Below are 26,918 nucleotides of genomic sequence, written 5' to 3' on the forward strand. Positions count from 1 at the left end.
CCACCATCTCCCCTCACGTGCATCTTGTATATGGTACGCACTGCTGCCACTGTGTGCCTGTGGTAGAGGGAGCGAATATTTAAGGTGGTGGATGAGGTGCCGATTAAGCATACTGCTTTGTCCTGGGTGGTGTCAAGCTTCGTGAATATTGTTGGAGCTGCAGCCAAGCAAGTGGGGAGTATTCCTGACTTGTGCCTTCTCAATGCCTGACAGGCTTTGGGGTCAGGAGGTGAGTTACTTGCTGGAGAATTCCCATCTGGCCTGCTCTTATAAGCATAGTATTTTTATTGTTGGTCCAGTTAAGTATTTGGTCAATGGTAACCCCCCCCCACCCCCCAGGATGTTGATGATGAAGAATTCAGTGATGGTAATGCCATTGAATGTCAAGGGAAGATGGTCATTGCCTAACACTTGTGTGGCACGAATGTTGGTTGCCAGCTGTCAGCCCAAGCCTAAATGTTGTCCAAGTCTTGCTGCTTATGGACGTGGACTGCTTCAGTCGCTGAGGAGTTGCACATGGTGCTGAACACTGTGTAACCATCATCATATGTTCCCTATTCTGACCTTATGATGAAGGGATGGTCATTGATGAAGCAGCTGAAGATTGTTGGGTGTAGGACACTACACTGAGAACTCCTGCAGCGATGTCCTGTGGTTAGAGATGGTTGGACTCCAACAGTCAGAACCACCTTCCTTTGTGCTTGTTATGACTCCAACCGATGGAAAGTTGTCTTGCTGATTCCCATTGATTTCGGTTTTGCTAGAGCTGCTCAATGCCACACATGCTACCCTAATACTAAGGGTAATCACTCTCACTTCATCTCTTGAGTTCAGCTCTTTGGTCCATGGCTGTAATGAGGTCTGGAGACGGATGGCCCTGGCAGAACCCAAACTGAGCATCAGTGAGCAGGTCATTTCTGTCCAAGTGCCGCTTGATAACAATGTCGATAGCACCTTCTATTGCTTTGCCAATGATTTGAGAGTAGACTGATTGGACAGTAATTGGCCAGATTGGATTTGTTATGCCTGTTGTGGGCAAGACATAACCTCAGTAATTTTCAACATGATTGGATAGATGCCAGTGTTGTACCTGGACTGAAACAACTTGTTTAGGGGTGCAGCTAGTTCTGGAGCACTTCTTCAGTATTACTGCTGGGTGTTGCCAGGACCCTTAGCCTTTGATGTGTTCATTACCTTTAGCTGTTTCTCTTGTCACATGAAGTGAACCAAAACGGCTAATGTCGGGCTTCTGTGATTGTGGGAACCTCAGAAGGAGGCCGAGCTGGAACACCCATTTGGCACTCCTGCCTGAAGATGGTTGCAATTCTTTAACCTTGTCCTTTCTACTGACGTGCTGGGCTCTCCCATCATTCAGGATATGAATATTAGTCGCTAATTGTTTTGTTGCCTACCAGCATCCAGGACTGCGGTAGGACTGCAGAGCTTTGACTTGATAATTTGGTTGTGGGATCACTTAGCCCTGTCTTTCGCATGCTGTTTTCATTGTTTAGCATGCATGCAGTACTTTATTGTAGCTTTATCAGATTGGCATCTCAGTTTTAGGCACACCTGGTGCAGCTCCTGGCATGCTCTCCTGCATTCTTCATTGAACCAGGGTTAATCCCCAGCTTTATGGCAATAGTAGAGTTAAGGCTATGGAGCCATGAGGTGACAGATTGTGGTTGAATATAATTGTGCTGCTGCTGATGACCCACAGTGCCTCATGAATGTCCAATTCTGAGCTGTTCTAAACCTATCCTATTTAACACCATGGTAGTGCTATTTAAGATGATAGACTGTCTCCTTGGTGTGAAGACTGAACTGTTTTTCCATGAGGACTGTGCGGTGGTCACTCCTGCCGGTACTGTCATAGACTGATGCATCTGCGATAGGCCGATGGGTGAGGTCGAGTAGGTTTTTGCCTCTTGTTTGTTCCCTCGGCACCTGCTGCAGGCCCAGTCTGGCAAATATGTCCTTCAAGACTCAGCCAGCTCAACCAGTAGTAGTGTTACCAGGCAACTCTTGGCTGTGGATATTAAAGCCCTCCACCCAGTGTACATTCTGTGCCTTTGCTGCCCTCAGTTCTCTTTTCAAGTGGTGTTCAACATGGAGGAGTACTAATTCATCAGCTGAGAGGAAGTGGTAAATGGTAATCAGCATTTCATAGTCAATGATGAGGGCTCCTAGGGCAACTCCCTCCTGACTGTATACCACTGTGCCACCACCTCTGGTGGGTCTGAGATGCTGGTGAGGTGGAATATAACTAGGTGTAGTGATGGAGGAGCCTGGGATATTGGCTGTGAGGTATGATTCGGTGGGTATGGCTATTCAGACTGTTGCTTAACTCGTCTGTGGGACTTTGCAGGGTGTCCTTTGTTGTCATTTCTGATGCCTAGGTTGGTGCAGGTCCCTCCAGTTTTATTCTTTTTCGACTTTTCTGTAATATTTTGGTACAACTGAGTGGCTTGCTAGGCCATTTTAGAGGGCAGCTAAGAGTAAGTCATATTGCTGTGAGTCTGCAGTGGGCTAGACCAGATGAGGGTGGCAGAGTTCCTTCCCAAAAGGCCATGAGTGAACTAGATAGGCTTTCAGGACAATCTGGTAGTTTCATGGTCATCATTACTGAGACTAGTTTTTAAATCCGGATTGATTGATTTAATTGCATTTAAATTCCACCAGCTGCCATGGAATGTGAACTTGACTCCCCAGAGCATTCATCAGGACCTCTGGATTACTAGTCCAGTGACATTACCACTATGTCACCATCCCAGAGATTGAAAATAAAAGCATATATTAACACCTGCTTTTATAAAATGCCTTTACTTGCATTTTTCTACCTTCAACTGCATCTGCCTCCTATTGCGACTCAATCTCTTCAAATTTGAAGTAATCTGTTCTAGTCTGTCGTGCCCAACCTGCAGCTCTTACCTGCCCAACTTCAGGGCTGGGCTTCACTGGGTGTAATGTTGGCTTCTTTGGTTCATGTTGCTCTTGTTTTGGGTTCTGGATGGAAATCTGCTTTTGCTCGGGACAAATTCCATTCCTTTGTTTCTGGTTTTCACTTGTGAGACATTACAGCCATCAACAACAGCTTGCATTTATATAACACCTTTAACATAGAAAAACATCACAAGACGGTGCAAAGGTGTAATCAGAAGAAAAATGGATGCTGAGCCAGAGAAGGACATATTAGGAGGGGAAACAAAATCCTTAAAGGAGCAGAGGGAAGTGAAGAGGTTTTAGGAAGAGAATTCCACAGAGTGTGGCCTAGGCTGCTGAATGTATAACTGCAAATGGCCGTGTGTAGACAGTGGGCGGTGCCCAATGGCCAGAGTCAGAGGAATGGTTAATTTGTAAGGGGTGGGGTGAGGGTGGAGTGTGTTTAGAGAGCTAAGGGACAAGGTCCAAATTTTTAAAGACAGGGATGCAAATTTTATATTTGAATAAGTGGTGGTTGCTGGGGACCCATGAAGGCCAGCATGGATGAGAAAGAAAAGAATTGGAATCATTGAGCCTGAAGATGACAAAGGCTTGGCTGAAGATTTCAGCAGCAGCTGGACTAAAGTAGGATTGTTGAGTGGCAAACAGCATTTTCAGAGTGTCAGGAAAAAATTCCACCAGAGGAGCAGAAACTGAGCCACCGGTATTGGAATGTACATAGCCCAGCAGGAAATATTCTGTACAAAGTGGTAGCTAAAATGAGGTGAAACCAAGAAACACCAAAGGAAAAATTTGGCCTGAAGACAAGTGGATTTCTATCCAAAACCCAACAGAGCAGCAACGTGAGCCTAAGAAGCCAACGTTACACACAGTAAAGTGCAACCCTGAAGTTGAACAGATAACAGCAGCAGATGAGGTTGGGCACAATAGACTGGAACAGATTACTTTAAACTTTGAAGAGGAGTCAGGTCGGAAGCAGATACACTTCCATGTAGGAAAATGTGAACAAATGCATTTTTAAAAATTCATTCACGGGATGTGGGCTTTGCTGGCTGAGCCAGCATTTATTGCCCATCCCTAGTTGCCCTTGAGAAGCTGGCGGTGAGCTGCCTTCTTGAACCGCTGCAGTCAATGTGGTATAGGTACACCCACAGTGCTGTTAGGAAGGGAGTTCCAGGATTTTGACCCAGCGACAGTGAAGAAACGGCGATATATTTCCAAGTCAGGATGGTGAGTGACTTGGAGAGGAACTTCCAGGTGGTGGTATTCCCATCTATCTGCTGCCCTTGTCCTTCTAGATGGTAGTGGGCATGGGTTTGGAAGGTGCTGACGAAGGAGCTTTGGTGAATTCCTGCGTGCAACTTGCAGATGGTACACACTGCTGCTACTGTGCGTTGGTGGTGGAGGGAGTGAATGTTTGTGCAGGTGGTGCCAATCAAGCGGACTGCTTTGTCCTGGATGATGACAAGCTTCTTGAGTGTTGTGGGAACTGTACTAATCCAGGCAAATGGAGAGTATTCTTCACATTCCTGACTTGTGCTTTGTAGATGGTGGACAGGCTTTGGGGAGTCAGGAGGTGAGTTACTCGTCACATAATTCCTAGCCTTTGACCTGCTCTTGTAGCCACAGTATTTATATGGTTAGTCCAGTTCAGTTTCTGGTCAACGGTAATTCCCCAGGATGTTGATAGTGGGGGGATTCAGAGATGGTAACGCCATTTAACAATAAGGGACGATGGTTGGATTCTCTCTTGTTGGAAATGGTCATTGCCTGACGCATGTGTGGTGCGAATGTTACTTGCCACTTGTCAGCCCAAGCCTGGATATTGTTCAGATCTTACTGCATTTGGACATGGACTGCTTCATTATCTGAGGAGTTGCAAATGGTACTGAACATTGTGCAATCATCAGTGAACATCCCCACTCCTGACCTTCTGAAGGAAGGAAGGGCATTAATGAAGCAGCTGAAGATGGTTGGGCCGAGGACACTGCCCTGAGGAACTCCTGCAGTGATGTCCTGGAGCTGAGATGACTGACCTCCAACAACTACAACTATCTTCCTTTGTGGCTAGGTTCCACATAGCAGGGTAGATACCAGTGTTGTAGCTGAACTGGAACAGCTTGGCTAGGTCAAATATTTAGTTTGCAACTAAAACATGTAGATGCACTTCCTGGCATGATTTTTGAAGAGTACGAGTCAATCGCCATGTTGCTACGCAAACTATTAAAGGCAGTGACACTATTAGATAAGACCATAAGAAAGCAACTAGGATCCTTTGTTTTATATCAATAGACAAAGGGTACACAAGGAAGGGGGTAAAGTTGAACTGTGCAGGATTCTGAATAGTGGAGCAGGCTCCAAGGGCCGAATGGCCAGCTCCCCCTATTTCTGATGTTCCAGTGTTCTGGGTTACTATTGAAGTATTGTGTATAGTTGTTAATTGCAGCATAATGGGAAGTGTTTAAAAACACTGGAAAAGATGCATAATAGATTCACATGTACATTGCTAGGCATGAAGGATTATGGTTGTCAAAAGAAGCCTGAGAAATTATGACTTTGTTTGCTTGAATTGTGAAGGTTTGAGGGTGACATGACGGGTCCTTAGGATTGTGAAAGGTTATGATTGGATAAGTGGAGATTGTTTCCTCTGAGTTGTGAGATAACAATGAAAAAGCAGATCTCCAAGATTTAAAAAAGCTTAGGTGGCTGGAAAACATTATTTCCACAGAGGGTAGTTGGCGCATGGAATTCTCTGCCACAAACTATTGTTTAAGCAGAGTCCATAAAGCCTTTTGAAGAGAGTTTGGCAGTTGCTTGAAAAAGCAATAACATAGGAAGTGAATAGTAGAGTAGGATCAAACTAGGGGGAAATGCTAGCATAGTGTTGATGGGGTCAAATAGTCTGTAGCTGTGTTTTTACCTTCTGTGATTTAATAGAAATATTTTGGTGTGCCTGTCAGAAGAATTGGGAACTAAATTTTCCTGTATAAACTTGAGATGTATTGCTGTCCACCTTTTGTCCAACAAAGACCTGTCTTAGAAAAAGCTTGCAATATTTGACAGGTTAGCAGTTTCAAATGAACAGTCAAGGCCACTGTTCACCAGTATGGTCATTTGATTGTTCCAAATCTTTTAAACATATATATATGTTTTGGTTTGTTTTGCAATAATCCAACTAATGGTAGTTCTGCCGTACTGCAAAATAAATGTATAGTGTCTGTGTGTGTGAGAATATGTCATTTTCAGTGAAAACCAACATGTTTTAAAAATGATGCATTATTGCAGGTTGTTTTTACTCTTGTCATGTCCTCTTCATGACCAAGAGTGTGATCAGAGACTTTCTCAGAAACTCTGAATTTAATTTGAAGAAAAGCACTAACAAAATTCCTCGAAACCATGTTGTTTATTGACCTGGAACAAAATGCTTTTACTCATCACCAGAAGATGGGCTGCCTATAATAAGGAACTTCAAGGATTCAAATTTCTAAACAATTTTTCTCTGGTAGAGCACATTAAAGCAGGATTCTGCAGTTCCTTATGTCTGGTGGTATTTTGGAGTTTCTACTTAAGTTGCCAAATCTTGGCTCTTTCACTGTTGCACAGTAAGCTTATCTAGTGAATATCTGAGGCATCAAATAGTAGTGGGGAGTGGATGTTACAGATGCCTCCATGTCCCTGAACTCTGAGGGGGAAATCATGAAGGGCTCTTGATAACTATTTAGAGCCAACTGTTGGAATTGCTTTGGTGTAGGTGCCTGGTGAGAAAAGGATAGGGCTCAGCCCTCATGCCTCCACAGTTGGAAGCTTGCTGAGTTTCATTGGCAAAATTCACACTTGAATCTTGATCACATGGATGAAGATAGGTCTGCACAATGCCAGGAAATTTAATTATTTTACTTGGGTGACATAATTACAGCTGTCTTTTTCAAAGAAGGGGAATTACTTTGGGCAGGAGATGCTTTGAATCACTGTTAAAATTTAAGGAGGATGGCTTTGAAAGTGTTGTCACAAAACTGCATTTGAGTTATTGGTTGGATTTCATAAATCTAATAATGTTTGTATTTCGGATGAAACCTTCTGATCTGTAAGTTTTGTCTGCTCCTACGTAATTACTAACACTCAAATAAAAATGGAAAAATATCTATGTCTGAACAACTTGTTCCTACCTACCTCATTGCATTAAATGAGAAATATGAACTGTTATTCTTCATTCTGCTGTATTACTGCAATGCTAAGATCATTAAGGAATATTACAAAGCTGGAAACAGGTAAGATTAATGGAGCAAAAAGGTCACCAACCTGAAACTTTAACTCTGTTTCTCTCTACACAGATGTTGCCTAACCTATTGAGTTTTTCCCCAGCATTTTCTGTTTTATTTAAGATTAAACTCATGGTTGTAGTGAATTTCCATCTGTTGCATGTCTCTTCCAGTTTTCTCTCTGCCAAGAGTTTTTCATAGCTTAGCAGAAATATTCATTCTGTCCTTGACAGGATAGTTATTGCTATTTTAGGTTCTTCTGGTGGCCAATTTGTTAAAGATGTTGTGCAGCAATGATTGAATGGTCTCGTTCAGTTTTCAGGCTCTTTAGTTTGTTGACTTTGATTATGATAGCGGTAGGAATATGATGATTGGTTTCGGCACCCATTGGAAACTTTACTATCACCCCCACTTCAGATTACTATCCATTGTCCTCTGCTTGAAAATACACATTCATGGACTTCAGGTGAAGACTGTCCTCTGCAAAACCCCTTCACAGCATGCAATGCAATAGCTATGATATGAACTTTGGTGTTGGACCTTTTGACCAACTAATCTTGATGTATTATTGGATACATAAACCATAATCTGCGTTATAATTATGGCGTTATATGTCTTTTATCATCTTCAGTATGGCTGCGCTGACAAAAACATAAAGGGAGAACTTGTGTCAAAACGTTGTAATTTTTATGTATCTGTATTAAACCATGTCTTCACATATGCTGTAACAACATTCAAAATATTTTGCAACATATAGTAGAAAAACTCACCCTTGGTTTAATGGTAACTGCACCACTTCTATGGTACTGTGGTATACAGAAGGCAATGGGTTGGAACCATGGTCTGGGTTGTATCAGTTGTTCTAAGTTGGGATACAACAATCGGACTTTTTTTCTGGACGAGGGAAAGGAAGATTAGTCCTCATGTGATCATATGCAGTTACTCGTGCTGATAACTGCCTACCTGTGGACATCAGGCAAGAACAGGATAGCTTGTCCACAGCACTAAACTTTTACATGGAGAATTCCCCTTGGGCAAGATATTGAGGGGTGTCCATGAATAAGTTGTGGCCTTCAGGAGAGGAGGCAACGTAATGTTAACTTCAGCTTTCTATTCTGCCAGCTAACCTAAGCTGTGGTGTGATGTAACCTTGTTTTGAGTGGATCTGTCCATTTGCATTGATTCTCTGTTGTGTTGTGTTTATTATAGGGCAGTTGGTGGTGTGCACACTTTGCTCCTTTGTCATGAAGACTAAACAGATCTGGCTATTTTCTGCCCATCTGCTCCCTTTACTGGCACGGTTCTGCATGGTTCCTGTGGAAATGCTTGTAATTATCAACAGGTTTGCCATGATTTTCACGGCACTGGAAGTGCTTTATTTCCTGGCCTCTAACCTGTTAGTACCATACAAGCTGGCCAAATCAGCATACAGGGAACTGGTGCAGGTAAGAGAAAGCAACCAGATAAATTGAGTATTAAACATGTTGCACTCTCCCTCTCTTTCCTACTTCACCCTCCCCCCTCCCCCCCCACCACCCCTTCCAATCCCAAATTCTTCCTCTCTGTCTCTGTTTCTTCACTGTTGACAGGGGCCCTGCTCTAAGTATTCCAGTTACACCTATTCCTCTCCAGTGTTAGTGTGGAGCATTTTCCCTCTGATGTCATCCAGTCAGTGTCCATTTGTCTGCCCAAAATATTTGTTTCTTTACTGAGTTTGGATTGCTTTTAACCATTCTTGTTGTAAGCTATATGATTGTTGTCCTGGTCCCAACTGTACCTCCCTGTATTGGTCTGAGTTGGGTTGTGCATGGCTTCCCTTGCCAAAACTCAGCACAAGTTCTCGTCTTAAATTACAACACGTTTTGAAGTTTCTGAAGCATCTTACAAGCACGTTAATTGCTACGGTCTAAAATTTGACTTGTTACTGTTGCATAGTGTGATGTTGACCCCCACCTTGTTTATTTTTCTTTTGCATTTCTGTTTGGGGGTTGCTCTTTCATGTAATGTATTGCAATCTAATGCAAAAATTCCTGAAGTAAACTTCTTTAAAGACCAATTTGACCAATGATTGTTAACACTTTTCACAGTGATTTTTTTTTTAAAAATGCTCTGAAAATTTATTTTGCCATGGCCTTAAGGCTGCTCCAGTACTTGGTATGGAAGTGGTAAGTGCTGATAAAAGGTTTAAGAAAAAGTTGGCCCAGAATTTGTTGGGAAAATAACAATGAGTTAAATATGCATACTGTTACTATTGTGTAAACTGCCAAGCAATTTGTAGTGGTGAAGAGATGTGCCTTGAACTCCGAATTGGCACAGGTTGCTGGATGATTTCCATGGCTCTGATGTTGACCTCATTGACTTATCCTGTTTGTAGAATAAATGTGAATTAAACTCACTACAGAAATTACTTAACAGGTGCGGAACTTTTTTAATGGCAACATTTATGTTCATGCAATGTCACTCAACTTCTCTGGTCTAGAAAAGGAACAGTTGAAACTGAGGGAGTGTTATTGTAGAGATTTAAAGATTTTTAAAATTTAAATTAATGTTTTTTATTACTTTTCATTTCTGTCTCATTCTTTTCCGTCTCTTAATTCAATCTTGCTCTTCCTCTCTCTTTTTCCCCCTACATCTGATCTGACTTTAATTCACCGTATTTCCTTCTCTGTCATTCCTATTCTTTTTCTATCCTTAGTTAAGGCGTAGGACTGTTGGTCTCATCATTCAGTTGTTATCAGTTGAACTCCTAGAAGTTGGCAGCACAAAATTCTTTTGAGCTGAATGGTGAGAAAAGCCATCTCAGTGGAGTATATGAGAAATGTCTGGCGCCAGCAAATTCTTGGTCACTGAGTATTCGGGCATTCAGTGAAATCTAGTGTATGGATAGTGGCTTCTCATGTGATTAATGAACAATTAACTCCATACTCACCCAAATACAGACCCGGCATTTTTTTCTTAATACATTCTTTAAGAATTTGTTAAGATCTTTTGGCAGGTGACTCCGCTTCATGCCATTTTTTCTCCATTAAATTTATAAATTCTGTGCTTTTCATGGAAGTGGGTGTCTGTTGGATGGTGAAGCACTTTTTCACGTGCTGCTCTGTCAGCATCTATTATATTAGAAGCTATAAACGCAGCTTCCTCTCCTCTGCCATAACAAGATGTTTTAATCACAATCTCAGAGAAGCATCCCCTGTTGCATGACTATCAAAAAAATAGAATGGTTACATCACGGAGGGAGGTCATTCGGTCTCTCATGTCTGTGTTGGCTCTCTGCAAGAGCAATTCACCTGGTCCCCCTCCCTGCCTTCTCCCTATAGCCCTGCAATTTTTTTTCTCTTCAGATAATGGTCCAATTGTATAAATGCTTCCATTTCCTGTTCTGTTTATCCTTGTACTTGACCATTGAGTTAGTACACATTATGTGCCCCTTAATGTGCTGGACCTACATTCATTATGGATTGTGTTGCCAAATGGATTTGCATATTTAACTGTTGTGCCAAGAAGAGGGAAGAATACCATTGTGTGTTGCCTTTGAAAACTTATTTTTATCAAGAGGTAACATGAGTGCTTCAATCCAACTGTGCTAACAATGTATCTTGAAAGCTGATTCATTAAAGTATGCATGTTTGCATATCTGACTCATGGCGTAAAACAGTTTGCATTCAGTTGTTATGTGTAGTAGTACCATGTCAATGGATTTAGATTACATGGAAAATCTATTTATACCTCCTTTCTCATCCCTTCCTTGGACAGGTAGTGGAAGTTTATGGGCTGTTGGCATTGGGAATGTCTCTCTGGAATCAGTTGGTTGTTCCTGTGCTGTTCATGGTTTTCTGGCTGGTCCTGTTTGCTCTACAGATATACTCTTACTTCAGTACACGTGATCACCCTACATCTCGTGAGAGACTGCTCTTCCTCTTTCTTACAAGGTATGATTTACTATTGCACTTAAGCTAGTAGCATTTCACAATTCAGCTTGGTCAGCAGAATTTCCATTAAGGGTAATGGTTGATTTAAGTGCTTCAACCATTTGGCAGTATTATTCAGTCTTGGGCTGGTGTCTGCTGAGATCATTTCAGTGTTCTACTTTTAGGATTTTATCCATCACTGAGAGATGAGTATTGAGAATAGAAACTTAGTCGGGCTGCTGAGTTCAGACTGACCAATTTAGCAGTGTAAGAATGATGTTAACTATTGATAATAATTGGGAGATGTTATCCCCTGCTTCCTGTTAGAAATACTACTTGGGAGTTGACTGTAAACCAGCATTGGAGCACATGGGAAGCTACCATATGATTGACGTTGGACCAGGCTTATGAATTCGGATGCCGTCACCTATGTGCAGCCAATTTGGGAATAATAAACTTAAGTGGGGAGGAAGAGAGGCGATAAAACTGGTGCTTAGAAAAACATCTTTGCAGTCAGATTGTTGTGTTACCAACAGGATTAATAAAGGTATATCTTCTTTCCTTAGTTACATCACTCAACTAACATTTCTATTGCAGTATTGCTGAATGTTGCAGCACTCCTTATTCTTTGCTCGGTCTCATGTTCACAATCTCCTTCATTACCCTGGGTGTTCTGACACTTTGCAAGTTCTACCTTCAAGGTTATGGAGCTTTCATGAACGACAATCTCATGCATAGGTAAGAAGCAATTCCATACGTAGGCATGAAAAACAATGCAATGCACCTAAAGTTAGACATAATATACTTAAGTAAGCCTATATGTTTCAGAACAGTTCAAGTAAAGTTTAAACAGAGTAACAAATCTTTTCTAAATGGTGATAACTGCTCTGATTACAAGCCATCCATGATTGTCAGCATCGCTGTAAGCTATGAAATCTGATTTTAAAATATATAATTTTAGAAATAGCTTAGCTTCATTGGCCCTTTTGCATTTAGACCACCTGAACCAGTGTCTGACAACTCAAGAGTGCCTTTACAGCATGGTTCATTGTTTATTCCAAAACATCTAGGCGTCAAAATTGATCCCATTCTCTCAGCACATTAGTGGTAAAATTTCCTTGACTGATGTTTTTTTAAAAAAGTACCAGTTGGAAGTCTTGGTGAAAGTTTGATATCTAGTGTGCTCAGATAGAGCATGTGTTATTGCTGACAGTAATGTAACTGCTGCATAATGTTTCAAAATGTTTCTTAAAAATTCAGCCTAATAGCAATTTTTTCAAAATCCCAATTAGTTTGTTTTGTGACATTATTTTAAGTGGTAAAGTCATGACATTTTGATTTGCTCTAGTTAAAATCATCTTTCTCATCTTAAGAATTTAGCGACTGTTTATAGATTGGGAAGCACAGCAGAGATCTATTACATTAATTGAGATTTTATTTTTTAATCATTTTTCCACAGAGGTATGACTGAAGGTATCACATTGCTGATTCTGGCAGTACAGACCGGCCTGATTGAATTACAGGTTGTGCATCGAGCTTTTCTGCTGAGCATCATTCTCTTTATCGTGGTAGCTTCCATCCTTCAGTCAATGTTAGAAATTGCTGACCCTATTGTTCTTGCACTTGGAGCATCAAGAAACAAGTAAGATGATCTTAGGATCCTAATATTTTGTAGCCTAAGAGAGGCACATTTGGTCTAGTGTACCTGTTCCTGACGCCTGAAGGAGCTATCTCCTCCTCTTTGTTGTTTATCTAGGTGTTTAACCGCTGTTATGGATTCTGTTTCCACTGCTCTGACATGTTAACTGCAAGTTGTTCTGTTATTGTTGTACCTTCCCTTTCCACCGATGGTTCAGTTATTTCCTAATACTGCGATAGTATTTACAGCTAGAAACAGGCTAATCTCCCCACCAAGTCCCCATACCTGTGTTTGTGCTCCACACAAGCCTTCTTCCACCTCCTTTTAACCTCAACAGAGCATCTCTCGATTCCTTTCTCCCTCATTTGTTCATCCAGTTTTCTCCTTCTGTGTGTCTATGCTAGTCAGTTGGACTACTCCTTGCAGTAGGAAGTTCCATATTCTAACTCAAGTTGGATAAAGAAGTTACTTCTGAATTTGTTGTTGTCTTTATTATTAGCTATCTTATTATGGCCACTCGTTCTGGTCTGGTCTGGTTGACCGTACAATTTGAATTGCAGACTTGCCACTGCTTTTAAACTCAAGGAACAAGAAAGCTGCAGACTGCATTCTTGTCCTCTGGAGAGTCAATTACCCTCGCAACATATCTGTCCCACTTCCTGAACCATCATGTTTGTTTGATCACTGATCAACTTAAACTGTAGTTTCATGCTTAGCACTTCAAAAGAACGTGAGGTCTTGTTGAAACTATCTCAGATGCTAGTTGTTATCCTGCAGCTGGTTTGTGTGTTAGCTTTGGTGTCTCCAATGTGCTGACTAATCTGAAGTTAACACGTCACATGGGATGTCTTCCGCACAATCTAGGATGTTGCCAGCTCATCTGCTTTTTCCTGATTCTCTATTTTCCCGATTTACCTCCAACATTAGCATATCCTAATCAAGATAAGGGCCCCGTGATGTGATCAGCTTTTGACTCATGTCAGCTGTCTGTGGATTTAAAGTGGTACATTTGAGATGATTTGCATGTTGGTTAATAATGCCAAACAAAAGATGTTAATTTTGCCCCTATGTCCAATATTCTTAGACCATGCGCCACACCACCACTCCCACCACCACCCCCACTCCCACTCTCACCCCCACCACCACCTCTCAAAAGATTTGGTATCATGTGCATACTTTGAAATTTTATACTTCCAAGTCCAGAGCCCATATTGTTTAACTAAATGATGAACAGATGTAAATCAAGCATTGATCTTTGTGGAACACGAGTTTCCTCCTATTGCCAGTCTGAGTGACCCTTTAACTCAACTCAGCCACCCATTTTTTTTGTTTTTTAATTTAGCTGGTTTGGTATCCCTTCTGCTACATGTCCCCGACTCCATATGCCTGAGCTTAGTCATAGGTTTACTGTACAGTACCCGAGAAGAAGGCCTTTTGAAATCCAAATATATTACACCTACCTACTGCAGTACTCTTGTTTATCCTTTCTGTTAATTTTTGCAAAGAATTGAATAAGGTTGGTCAAGCATGTCTGAAATCCATGCTGACTATTGTGTTTTAGTTTCTAGATGTCATTCATTAATTTTCCTGCTACTGATGTTTAACTATTTGACCTATCGTTCTCTGGACTGTTCTATCTACCCTTTTACATATAGGGATCACATTTGCTGACTGTCAGTCCTCTGACATTATTCCCTTTCCTAATTTTTTTGGTATCTGTGTTATTGTGTTTCCACTGTTCTGTAATTTATTGTTTATTATATAAGTATGCAATCTGGGCCTTGGGTTTTATCCTTACTAAGTTTGATTAGATATCCCCATCTTTTCTATTTTAAATGCCTTTATATCTTCTGTGATCCCTTCTAATGCTGTGCCCACCACAATAGTCTCCCTACTAAATACTGAGGTGATGTAATTATTATTTCTGCCATTTTGCTGTCATCACCTATCAGTTTATCATATGTATTCCTTAGTGGCCCTATCTTCACTGGTCCCAAGGAATGCCCGTGGTTCCAGAATACAGAAGGTGCTTACTTTTGTGTTGATAATTACACTAACAATTTGTTTGTCATGGCTATGAGAACCTGCGGTTTGTTTGACATCTACTTCATTACTTTACAACATGATGGGTTACACTAAATTGATTTGGGTTTCTTATTGTAATCAGAACTTAGTTTTATTCTGAGTAATATGTTTTGTGTTGGTGGCTGTATCTGAAAGCTAGCATGTCTCCATGCTTCTTCTTGAGTGCTCTCCACCTGAAACTTTCATACCATCCCTTCCACCCTCCTGCCGATCCCAGATAACCAAGACCATCAGGAGGAACAGGGAGTTGCCAACTCCACATTCCCCTCCAAAGCACCCAACCTTACATCTATTGGCATAAAACTTTTAATGTGCAGAATCACATTTCTCGGTGCAGATATTTTATTTAACTAATCTCATTATGAACCTTCATTATATTTAAATTTCGCACCAACAAGAAATGTGTTTTGAAGTCCCAACTAAGGGAATTGCTTAAGTATGAAGTATGTAACAAGTTGTATTTGTGACACATTTCTGCATGTGTATATATTTTTTTTATTAGCTACCATGATATTTTATTTGTATTTGCCATAATATCTGACATGTAACACACACACTTAAAATTACAGTGCTGCCTTTTGACATTCAATTTTTAGATCAACACCAGTGGTAATCTTTCCTGATCAGTGTAGTTCAGCACCACATCACGTAGTACACTTACTACCATACACTTACCCATTGAACCATTTGGATAACTTCAGATGTCCCTTTTATCAGGCTGACATAAAATGAATGGAATTGTGACTTGCGCATGAGAATTTACTTCAGTTATTGAATTTAATAAAGGCCATGCTGATTAACTAAAAAAAATTATATAATTACAACTTAACCAATAACAATTCACAAGAACGTGAACACAAGCCATTCAACGTAAGATCAGAGCTGTTGGCCCTCTGGCGTTAGTCCTTGATGAACTATTTCTGATTTTTACTAGTGCAATATTTGGAGGGGGAGTGGGGAGGGTAGAATTGGTGTTTTGATGGTGACTGCCTTTATATTTTGAGAAGTCTCAAGGAGCTCTGCAATGTCAGAGGGAGGGTGAATTGTTGGGCTTGAAAAGGCGCTGTTCAATAGAATGCCTATGTTTTCAAAATTTATGATCAAATGCAAAGGATGTTCCAGTTGTAGTTTGGAGGAAGTTTTATCATCAATGATTGTTGAAAACCAAATAACCATTAAAATAATAATAATTACTGTTATCAATTGAAAGGCATAATTGGGGAAACTGATAATTAGTTGTTGAACACAGTGGTGAAAGTTTAAATAATATATGGAACAAATGACATGATTTGTGAAATTCATCACTCAAAGAAGTTAATTCAGCATACTGATTGAAGTTGGGTTCTCTTCCTGTTTATTAACCTTTGCTGTTGAAAGAAAATGCTTTGGAAACTTAGAGAAATGGATAAGGTGAAACATTACTAATTCTTTGGGATAGTTTCATATTTTTTGAAAGGGATATTGATAATGAGTCATTCTTTTAGAAACATTCAATTCTTTAAAATCCATTGGTTACACCATAATCAAGAATAGAAGTACAGAAGCAGTATGTTTCAAAGGTGCAGTGGAATCATTTGAAATTAGGTATCTTGGCGGTAAATTCTCCCCTAGTACTTTTGCTGATGGTGGTTATGAACCTTGGCTTGCTCTATTGCTCTCACCTTCTAGGGAGAAGTAGGTGACTAACTAAAAGGTGAACATGATATTAAATCAAATCATAATGACCTGAGTCAAGGGTGTTTTGACTATTTTTCTTTATAACCCTTGTAGCTCCATATGGAACCTTGGAGGGGGTGGGGGGCACACAAAAGTTTAAATTAATGTTCCTGTTCTTAAGCATATGTAACAGAATGGAATAATTAAGGACTGTAACAATCTTCCACAAACCTTAATCTTCATGCCCTCCAAGGATTCATTGTGCACCTCCTGTGAAAATTCCCCAGTGGAAGGCGATGGAGGGAGACCTTACCATATACCAAGATATTGGGCTTGATTTTGTGGTCAGCGGTGGAGCAGCAGTGCTCACCATTGACATTGAAGAGAGCTGCTCACAACAAACTAACAATCTATGTGACGTGGATTTCCCCTTTCCTCAACATTGACTTGAATCTAGGACCAAGAAAGGGGATCTCCAAGTGTTCGGCATCAGAGGTGTTATCAAACAGGATAAGCAGCCAATCACTGAAGAATTCTAACCAACAGCAAACTAGGAAATAAAAATCGCTTAATTACTTCAGTTTTAATTTTAAATTTTAAGGAGAGCAATAGATATTTGGAACATACACGTAGGAATAGGCTGCGTTTGCTGCTTGTGCTACATAATCACATAATCATATGTATGTCTGGCCACCATCTTTATAGGGGACAGTGTGCAACAGGGCACAGGCACAGTCATCACTGGCCCAGGAATTGCAAATATTACAGCATTGGCAGCATCAAGTTAACACTTTTAACAATGCCCTCCATCCACAGCTCACCCAAATGCCTCAGACAGGGTTGGAAAGAGCAAGTGGCGAATGGGATCCACTCCATCCACCCATTTTCACCCCCAACTCCCAATTAAAATGACACATCACATTGGTGTGTTTTTAGAAATTTATTAAAAGATGAAATATCAAAATTAATCATTTTGGGGATACATGGGCGATAAAATAAGATTCATTAAAGTTTGAAGACTGCTGAAGAGAAGCTATGTGTGGATTTGTGTCTCTACAAATGCCATCATTGGACTCTGGACTTTGTGCATCCACTGACAAGTGCACATGTGCAGAGGGGCTGTCAGTGGCCATATTGCTTTGGCAGGAGTTAGTGGTAGGATTAAGGCGGAAGTTCCTTCTCTTACAGGTACCACGCCCTAAGAGGGCGTTGGTGAACAAGGACTTCCATTGGATTGGCCCATGATTATGCTTGGCAAAGTACTGCAGTGGTTTGCTGTTGACTTCTGCAGTATGGCTGACCAGGAATCTCTCCTCTTACCGCCTGCCATCAGGCATATTTGGCCACGTTATGAATGCATCTTCTGTGGCCATCAAGTCCTGAAGTGGAACTTGAACCTGGAGCTCCTGGCGCAGACATAGGGTTGCTGCCCAATGCGCTACAAGACCCCAAGACAGAAGCTAAAATATCATAAACTTTAAAAAAAAATTAAAACGTGGAGTTTCTTATATTGGAGAAACTTGACATTCATCAAATATAACATTACTTTTACAGATCCGGCCAGTAACACTTTCGTAATTATGAAATTAATGCGCTGTTAAAAAAGCAGTTATATTGCATTTAACAAGTTGTAACTTTTTCAAGAGTTTTTACCACAACACTAACAGTTTGAGAGTTCTCATCAGTTCATTGACTTCTAATTGCATTCTGCAGGGACCTCAATAGCGCAGTCTCTGGAGAAGCGTAGAGTCACTGACAGCATTTTCACATTTAACTGCACACGTGAACACCTCTGAAACTGATAGCAATTTCTGAAATGTATTGATGGTGCATGCTGACTGTTTTACCATCATTACTACCTCAAAATCAAAGCCATTAACATCTCTTGGTGTTCTGATTTCATCAACTGTGAGGCAATTTACGTAAGATCCTTTTGAAAGCTCCTGACAGGGAAAAAAACTAACAAGTAAAGAATAAAAACAGAGCCATATGGACTCAAAACGTTAACTCTGTTTCTCTCTCCACAGATGCTGCCAGACCTACTGAGTTTTTCCAGCATTTTCTGTTTCTATTCCAGATTTCTAGCAACTGCAATATTTTGCTTTTAAAAAGAGAAAGAATATAGATGCGAGTCAGTCTCTGTTACCTGGGTTTTGCATACAGGATTACCAGGGCTCAGGGCAAATTGGATACCCCAACTTTGTCTGCAAAATCCTGATTGATGTCTTCTGCAATGTATTTCCACTTTTTTTAAAGGCGAAACTTGTAAAAGATCTTTGGCTTCTCAGTGCAGTGGAATTTGATGTGCCTCTCATTTACTACATCTTATGTGCTTGTTTACAGGAGTCTGTGGAAGCACTTTCGAGCAGTCAGTCTGTGTTTGTTCTTGTTGGTGTTTCCAGCCTACATGGCCTACATGATTTCTCAGTTTTTCCAGATGGACTTTTGGCTGCTCATCATTATCTCCAGCAGTGTTCTGACATCCTTGCAGGTAATGAATAAACCTCTATTTCTACAATCCCATGAGGTTTCTTTGGCATTACTGCACAACATCAACCTTATAAAATATGACCTTCTACCTCGTAATAAAGTAGCCTTTAACAGTGAAAGAAGTTAAAATTCTGAACAACGTTTTGAAATGAATAAGCATTGGTTTGAAATTTTGAGCTGAACTTTTATAATATGGCACATTGGCATGTGTCTGCCATTGCTTTTCCCTCTCTTATTTGTCTGCTTTTCTGTCTGAACTCAACACAAGTTTGAACTATACAGCCCAGTACCATGCTGGTCATCAGTTGAGTGAACTGCTGAATGCCTTTACTACAATTTATTAAATGTCGAAGGTCAATCTCTCTTGATATAGAAATAATTTGCGTTTATATCATGCTGTATCCCATAAAGAATTTGCATTTCTGTGGCATCTTTCACTAAGATAGGACATCCCAAAGTGCTTTCCATCCAATGAACTACTTGTGAAATGTATCACAACTGTAATGTAGGAAACGCAGCAGCTGATTTGTGTGCAGCTCACATCCTTTAAGTGGTGTCCTAAAATACTTCATAACCAGTGAACCGCTTTTGAAATATAGACGGTGTTATTATGGAATCATGGGATAGCATAGCACAGAGGATGTCATTTGTTCCATCAAATCTGCACCACAGAGCAATTCAGTTAATTCCACACCTCCATTCATTCCCCATTTCCCTATATTTTTTTCTCCTTCAAGTATTTTTCAAGTTTCCTTTTGAAGGCTGCTTTTGGACCTGTATCAGCCAACAAATCAGGTATTCCAAATCCTAACTGCCGTTTTTCCTCAGGTCCCTAGTTCCTTTGCCAATCACCCTTGTCTCTTATGCCCTTTGGTTATCGACCCTTCAATCCTTCATGCTTTTAAACGCCTCTTTGCCTTCTGTGACCTAAGGAGAAAACCCCAGCTTCCACAGATTTTCCACTTTACTATAATTCCTCATCCCTGGAACTATTCTAGAAAAGCTCTTATCTACCCTCTTCCCAAGCCTTTGTGTCTTTCCTAAAGCATGGTGCCCAGAATTAAAAACAGTTCTCCAACTGTTGCCATTATATTGTTCTTTATAGGTTTAGCATAACTTCCGAACTGGTGCTCTCTATATCTCTATTTACAAAGCCCAGTACTGTATATTCTTTGTTAGCTGCTTTATTAACCTGTCCTGCCACCTTCAAAGATCTGTGCACAAACACCCCATGGCTCTAGCAGCCCATTCAGAATTGTACCATTTTGCATGCATTGTCTCACTCCATTCTTCCTATCCAAATGCATCACCTCACATTTGGCTGCATTGAATTTCATCTACAATGTGTCCACCCACTCCACCAGCCTGTCTGTGTCCCCTTGATGTCTATTGCTATCTTCCTCAGTGTTTATTACATTTACAAGTTTGGTATCATCAGCAAATTTCAAATTTATGTCCTGTACCCCAAGTCGAAGTCATTAATGTATATTGGAAACTGCAGTGGCCCTATTACTGAACCCTGGAGAAAACCACTCTATACTTCCCTCCAGCCTGAGAAACAACTATTCACCACATAAGAACATATGGATTAGGAGCAGGGGTAGGCCATTCAGCCCCTCGAGCCTGCTCCACCATTTGATACGATCATGGCTGATCTGATTGTGGCCTCAACTCTACTTGTCAATTCCCTATAACCTTTGATTCCCTTGTCAATCTAGAATCTGTATAACTCAACCTTAAGATATTCAGTGACCCTGCCTCCACTGTTTTCTGGGAAAGAGAATTCCACAGACTAACAAACATCTTGAGAGAAAAAATTTGTCCTCTTATCTCTGCCTTAAATGGGAGACCCCTTATTTTTAAACTGTGTTATAGTCCTAGTTTCTACCATAAAGGGAAGCATCCTATCAGCATCCATCCTGTCAAACCTCCTATTTACCAAAAAGATAACCTCTCATTCTCATAAACACCAATAGATACGGGCCCAACCTTTCCTTATAAGATACCACCCTCCACCCCCCCCCCGATCCCAATCCCAGGTATCAGCCAAGTGAACCTCTTCTGAATTGCCTCTAATGCAGTCATATCCTTTCTTAAGTAAGGAGACCAAAATTGTACACGGTATACATGAGGTGTGGTCTCACCAACCTGTACAACTGTAGCAGAACTTCCTTACTTTTATACTCCATTCCCTTTGCAATTAACAACAACATATCATTTGCCTTCCTAATGCTGTACCGGCATTCTAACTTTTGATCCCCTGCCTTGATGATAATGGTAGAGTGGGGAATATGCCGGGCCATGAGGTTACAGACTAGTTGAGTACAATTCTGCTGCTGATGGCCCACAGTGCCTCATGGTTGTTCAATCTTGAGTTGCTACATCTGCTCGAAATCTATCCCATTTAGCACGGTGGTAGTGCTACACAACATGATGGAGGCTATCCTCAGTGTGAAGACATGACTTGGTCTCCACAAGGACTATGCAATGGCCACTCCTACCGATACTGTCATGGACAGATGCATCTATGCCAGGCAGGTTGTTGAGGGCGACCTCAAGCATGTTTTTCCCTCTTGTTGGTTTCCTCACCACCAGCTGCAGACCCAGTCTAGCAGCTATGCCCCTTAGGACTCAGCGAGCCCGGTCTGTGATGGGGCTGCCACGCCACTCTTGAAGTGCCCCACCCAGAGTACAGCCTGAGCCCTTGCCACCCTCAGTGCTTCATCCAGGTGATGATCAGCGCAGAGGAGTACTGGTTCATGAGTTGGGGGCAGGGGGGACAGTATGTGGTAATCAGCAGGTTTCCTTGCCCATGTTTGACCTGGTGTCATGAGACTTCTTGGGGTCCGGAGTTGATTTTGAGGGTTCCCAGGGCAACTCCCTCCTGACTGTATACCACTGAACTGCTGGAGGGACAGGACATATCCAGGGATGGTGATAGTGATGTCTGGGACATTATCTGTAAGGTATGATTCAGTGAGTGTGACTGTCAGGCTGTTGCTTGACTAGTTTGTGAGACAGCGCTCCCAACTTTGACACAGGCCCCCAGATGTTAGTAAGGAGGACTTTGCAGGGTCAACAGGCTGAGTTTGCCATTGTCATTTCTGGTGCCTACGTCAATGCCAGGTGGTCAGTCCAGTTTTGTTCCTTATTGACATGTTTTTAGCAGTTTGATACAACTGAGTGGCTTGCTAGGCCATTTCAGAGGGTTCTAACGGCAGTCAACCTGGTTTCATGATCATCATGAGACTTATTGAATTCAAATTCCACCTGGGTCCCCAGAGAATTACCCTGGATCTCTGGATTGCTCATCCAATGACAATACCCATATGCTGCCACCTCCCCTCCTTTACCTGCATGCTAACTTTTTATGATTCATGTACAAGGACACCCAGATCTCCTTCTACTGCAGCATTCTGCAATCTCTTCATTTAAATAATAATCTGATTTTCTATTCTTCCTGGCAAAGCGGGCAGTTCACATTTTCCCCACATTATACTTCATCTGCCAAATGTTTGTGCACTCACTTAATCTATATTCCTTTACAAACTCTTCGTATCCTCACAACGTGCTTTCCCTACCTATCATTGTATCACCAGAAAATTTGAGTACAAAACAGTTGGTCCTTTAATCCAAGTAATTAATATAGATCATAAATAAGTGAGACCCCAGCACTGATCCCTGTGGCACTCCACTAGTTACAGTTGGCCAACCTGTAAATGATCCATTTACCCTGACTCTGTTTCCCGTTAGTTAGACAATACTCTAATCATGCTAATATAGTCACCCCAATCAGTAACCTTATTGAATGCCTTTTGGAAATCCAAATATGTAAAATCTGCTGACACCCCTTTAGCTACCCTGCTTGTTAAACCTCAAAGAACTCTACAAATTTGTCAAACATGATTTCTATTTCACGAAATCACGTTGACTCCACCTGATTATATTGAATTTCTAAATGTCCTGATACCACTTCCTCAATAATGGATTCTAGCATTTTTTCAATGAAAGATGTTAGGCTAACTGGCTTACAGTCTCCTACTTTCTATCTCCTTCCTTTCTTGAATAGTGGTGTTACGTTTGCTTTTCCCAGTTTGCTGGGATCTTTCCAGAATATAGGAAATTTTGGAACATTACAACCAATGCAAGCACTATCTCTGCAGCCACTTCCTTTAAGACCCAACGATGCAGGCCATCAAGATCCACTAGTTTTCCTAGTTATTTTTCTCTAGTGATCATGATTTCTTTAAATTCCTTTTCCATTTTGCCCTCTGCTTTGCTGCTATCTTTGGGATACTTTGTGTCTTCTACTGTGAAAACAGTTACGAAATACTTGTTCAAAGTCTCTGCCATTTCCTTGTTTTTCATTCTTAATTTCCCAGTCTTATTCTCTAAGGGACCAACGCTCACTTGAGCTACACTTTTCCTTTTTGTCTCCCTGTAGAAGCTTTTACTATCTTTTTGTATTTCTTGCTAGCTTTCTCTCATACTCCAATTTCTGCCTCTTCAATATTTCTTTTTAGTCATCCTTTGATAATTTCTGAAATGTTTCCAATCTTGTCTCTCACTAATCCATGCAGCATAATAGGCCTCTTTTTTACAATTTCATGCCATCCTTAACTTCCTTAGTTAGCCACAGATTTTGCATCCTTTTCAGTCTTTCTTAATGGCATATATCATTGTTGAAAGTTATGAAATATCTCCTTAAATGTCTGCCACTGCTTTTCTACTTTCTTACCTTTACCCTACTTTCCCAGTCCACATTAGCCAACTCTGTCTTTGTACCCTTATATTTGCCTTTATTTAAGTTTAAGGCTTTCCTTTCAGACACACATTTCTCACCCACAGACTGAGAAACTCTATCATGTTATGACCAGTCTTACCAAGGGAATCATTTACTATGAAGTCCTTAATTCATCTTGCCTCATTACATATTACCAGGTCTGAAATAACCTGTTCCAGTTGGTTCCAAAATGTATTGTTCTAAGAAACTGTCCCAAATCTACTCTGTGAACTCGTCCTCCTGCCTATCTTTGGCGATTTGATTTATCCAATCTATATTAAGATTAAGATCTCCCATGATTATTCCAGTATTTTTCCTACAAGCTCCCGTTATTTCTTGATTTATACTCTGTCCGACAGTGTAGCTATTGTCAGGACACTTATAAACTACCCCCACTAGTGACTCCTTCCTTTTACTCTTTCTTATCTTCATGCAAGGTGATTCTACATCTTGATCCTCTGAACCAAGATTATTTCTCACTACTGTACTGATCTCATCTTTTATTAACAGAGCTACCCCACCTCTTTTTCCTTTATTCCCATCCTTCCAAAATGTCAAATACCCTTGAATGTTCAGGTACCAGCCGTGGAGCTAGAATATTGAAATTTTAGCTAAGGGCGGGATTTTCCGCATCTGCCCACTGGCGGATCCCACCTGCGACGGGCCGGAAAATCCCGGCCTAAGAGATTTAAGTTTGAATTCCAGAATTAAATATTTGCCCAGGCGTTGGGTGTGGCAGCTTGGTGTGATCCTGAGGGAAGTAGTCAAAAAATGTTGTGTGGGACAACACTGGTGGAGGAAGTGAAAGTGTCCCTTCTCACAACTCTTATGCAGACTCCTGATATGACCAGCCATCTTGGGAGAGGTAGTGACTGGTGTCCAGTGATGAACAAGCCAAATCACTTTGTTAACTGAATTCCCTATTCCCACCCCACTGAGTTTGAGAGACCAATAACTACCAAATGGCATTCTCATTAACTTTTAAATTAACCTTAATAGTATAGATTGTGACCCTCTAAAACAAAGAGTAGCACCTTTTTATCAAAACATTTTAACTGATGAGTTTTTAGAGGGATTTTTGTTTTGGGTTTCAGTGGGTTTAAAAAATTTCTTACTGCTAAAGTAATATACCTTAAGGTAATGACATTATGACCTGTAAGTGGAATTTCTTAATTCAAGATAAGTTCCATGTTGTGATTTTTATCTGATAGAAGCTTGTCAGCATTTGTTGTGAGGATGGAAATGCTTTCTCTACTTGAGCACATTTCATATTCAACTTTGAGTGCAATTATTTAAACCTGAATGTTTACAGTATTGTGAGTCAAACAGGCAAATAGTAACATGTATTGTAAAAGTACTTCTTTTTGTTCAAGTTCAACTAATAACTTAAATGCACTAATTGGAGTTGCCATGTTTTATTACATATAGACAATTGATGTAATGTTAAAACCATGCTCTCATACAATTTTGCATTGCTGATAGGTGCTTGGAACACTCTTCATTTATATCCTTTTTATGGTGGAGGAATTCAGTAAAGAACCAATGGAAAATCTTGACGACGTGATCTACTATGTGAATGGCACATATCGCTTGCTCGAATTCCTGGTGGCTTTGTGTGTTGTTGGATATGGTGTAGCAGAGACAATATTAGGAGAGTGGACTTGGATGGGTTCATCCATCATCTTTGTCCATTCCTACTTCAATGTCTGGCTTCGAGCACAGTTGGGATGGAAGAGCTTTCTTCTCCGCAGGGATGCGGCAAATAAGATCAACTCGCTGCCAACTGCCACTAAAGAGCAGCTTGAAGAGCACAATGACATTTGTTCCATCTGTTACCAGGTATGTAGCATGGCACCAGTGCAACACTTAAACCCTGGCTTTAGTACCCAAACTCTCATTCAGGACGATCGCAGTTGGTTGTCCTTATGTTCAGTTCACGTTCTGTATGTCTATTAGCTTCTGCTAATTCCTAACTGCTATAAAATTCCTTTTGTCACCTTCCAGTGTCACTTATGCTATGAAAGAGGTTTAAAGGCAACCAAAACTTTTTTTTAAAGTAATTGATGGTTTTATAAACTGTTTGAGTGACTTGCATGATTTATATAATAATTGGGGACCTTCAATCAGGTTGAAAGTTAGTAAGGGTCAACTATTGGATTTCAAGGACAAATGTAAGTATTGGGACAACATGCACACTTCACTGGTAAAGATTGTCTCCATATATTCGTGCAAATACTGAGGTAACCACCCTAAGTGAAAGAGAATTAGTAAGAAAAAGCTGCTACCGTTTTATTATGAGCAAAAATTGGTCTTTCACCCATAGATGATAGAAAATTTATTTGTTGAAAATAATTTCCAACTAAAAAGACATATGTTAGTTTGCTAACAGGTATTATGTATGCAGTATTTTAAAATATTTAAGTTCCTCCCTTAGCTGCGTAATTATAATCGGATAACCTGTGAACTCCATCAAACTGCCTTCTTTCTGAAATTTGAAAGGTAACCATAACAAAATAGCTTTAAACACTAAGCAGAAGTATGTTTGAGAGGAATTCTTAATCCAGGTGCAGGTTCCATTTGCAATACTCCTCACAACACAGTTACTTTTTTTTAACTAGCGTCTGTTTCCAGGTTAGCAGATGGCTGCTTAATTGAGTTGCAGGTTCTATTGAATTACATGTAAATTAGAAACCTATTGGTTTTGAGAATCACTGGCTTTATTGCACAGGTGGCTGTTTATTGAAGGTGACCAGAAGGACAGTTTTTACTATTTGTGAAAGTATTGCCTGTAGTTTGGCTCTTTGAGGTTCATTTAGGACAGTGCTGGATCATCAGTTTCTTATTCATGTTGTAATTCCCCACCACACCTATCTCTCTCTTCCTCTATCCGGATGATTCTTGTATGCCATTCCACAGCTATTTCCAGCATTCCGATACCTCACTCAACTAGCAATTTTCATCTGTACAAACAGTTGACAGTCTATTCAACTGTGGAGGACATCACATTCAGTTCTCATCTTGCTTGTGTGTTTTGTCTCCTGTTTTTTCAATAAGTAAAATGCTGGAGATCTGATTTGAAATAAAAACAAAGTGCTGGAAAAACTCAGTTGGTCTGGCAGCATCTGTGGAGAGAGAAAGCAGAGTTAACATTTCGA

The 26,918-nt window shown here is 40.6% G+C and overlaps 1 protein-coding gene across 1 annotated transcript in view; it reads left to right on the plus strand.

Moving 5' to 3' along the window:
* The window catches only part of rnf145a (ring finger protein 145a), a 108,021-nt gene that overhangs the window by 77,987 nt on the left and 3,116 nt on the right, over positions 1-26,918 (plus strand). The window contains exons 4-9 of the mRNA XM_078550516.1: positions 8,409-8,644; positions 10,956-11,131; positions 11,708-11,848; positions 12,570-12,752; positions 18,834-18,981; positions 25,246-25,602. Coding sequence (XP_078406642.1) covers positions 8,409-8,644; positions 10,956-11,131; positions 11,708-11,848; positions 12,570-12,752; positions 18,834-18,981; positions 25,246-25,602 — 1,241 coding nt within the window. The remainder of the gene's footprint in view (positions 1-8,408; positions 8,645-10,955; positions 11,132-11,707; positions 11,849-12,569; positions 12,753-18,833; positions 18,982-25,245; positions 25,603-26,918) is intronic.

The sequence above is a fragment of the Cetorhinus maximus genome, chromosome 10, assembly GCF_964194155.1.
Source record: "Cetorhinus maximus chromosome 10, sCetMax3.hap1.1, whole genome shotgun sequence".
Classification (NCBI taxonomy): Eukaryota; Metazoa; Chordata; class Chondrichthyes; order Lamniformes; family Cetorhinidae; genus Cetorhinus; species Cetorhinus maximus.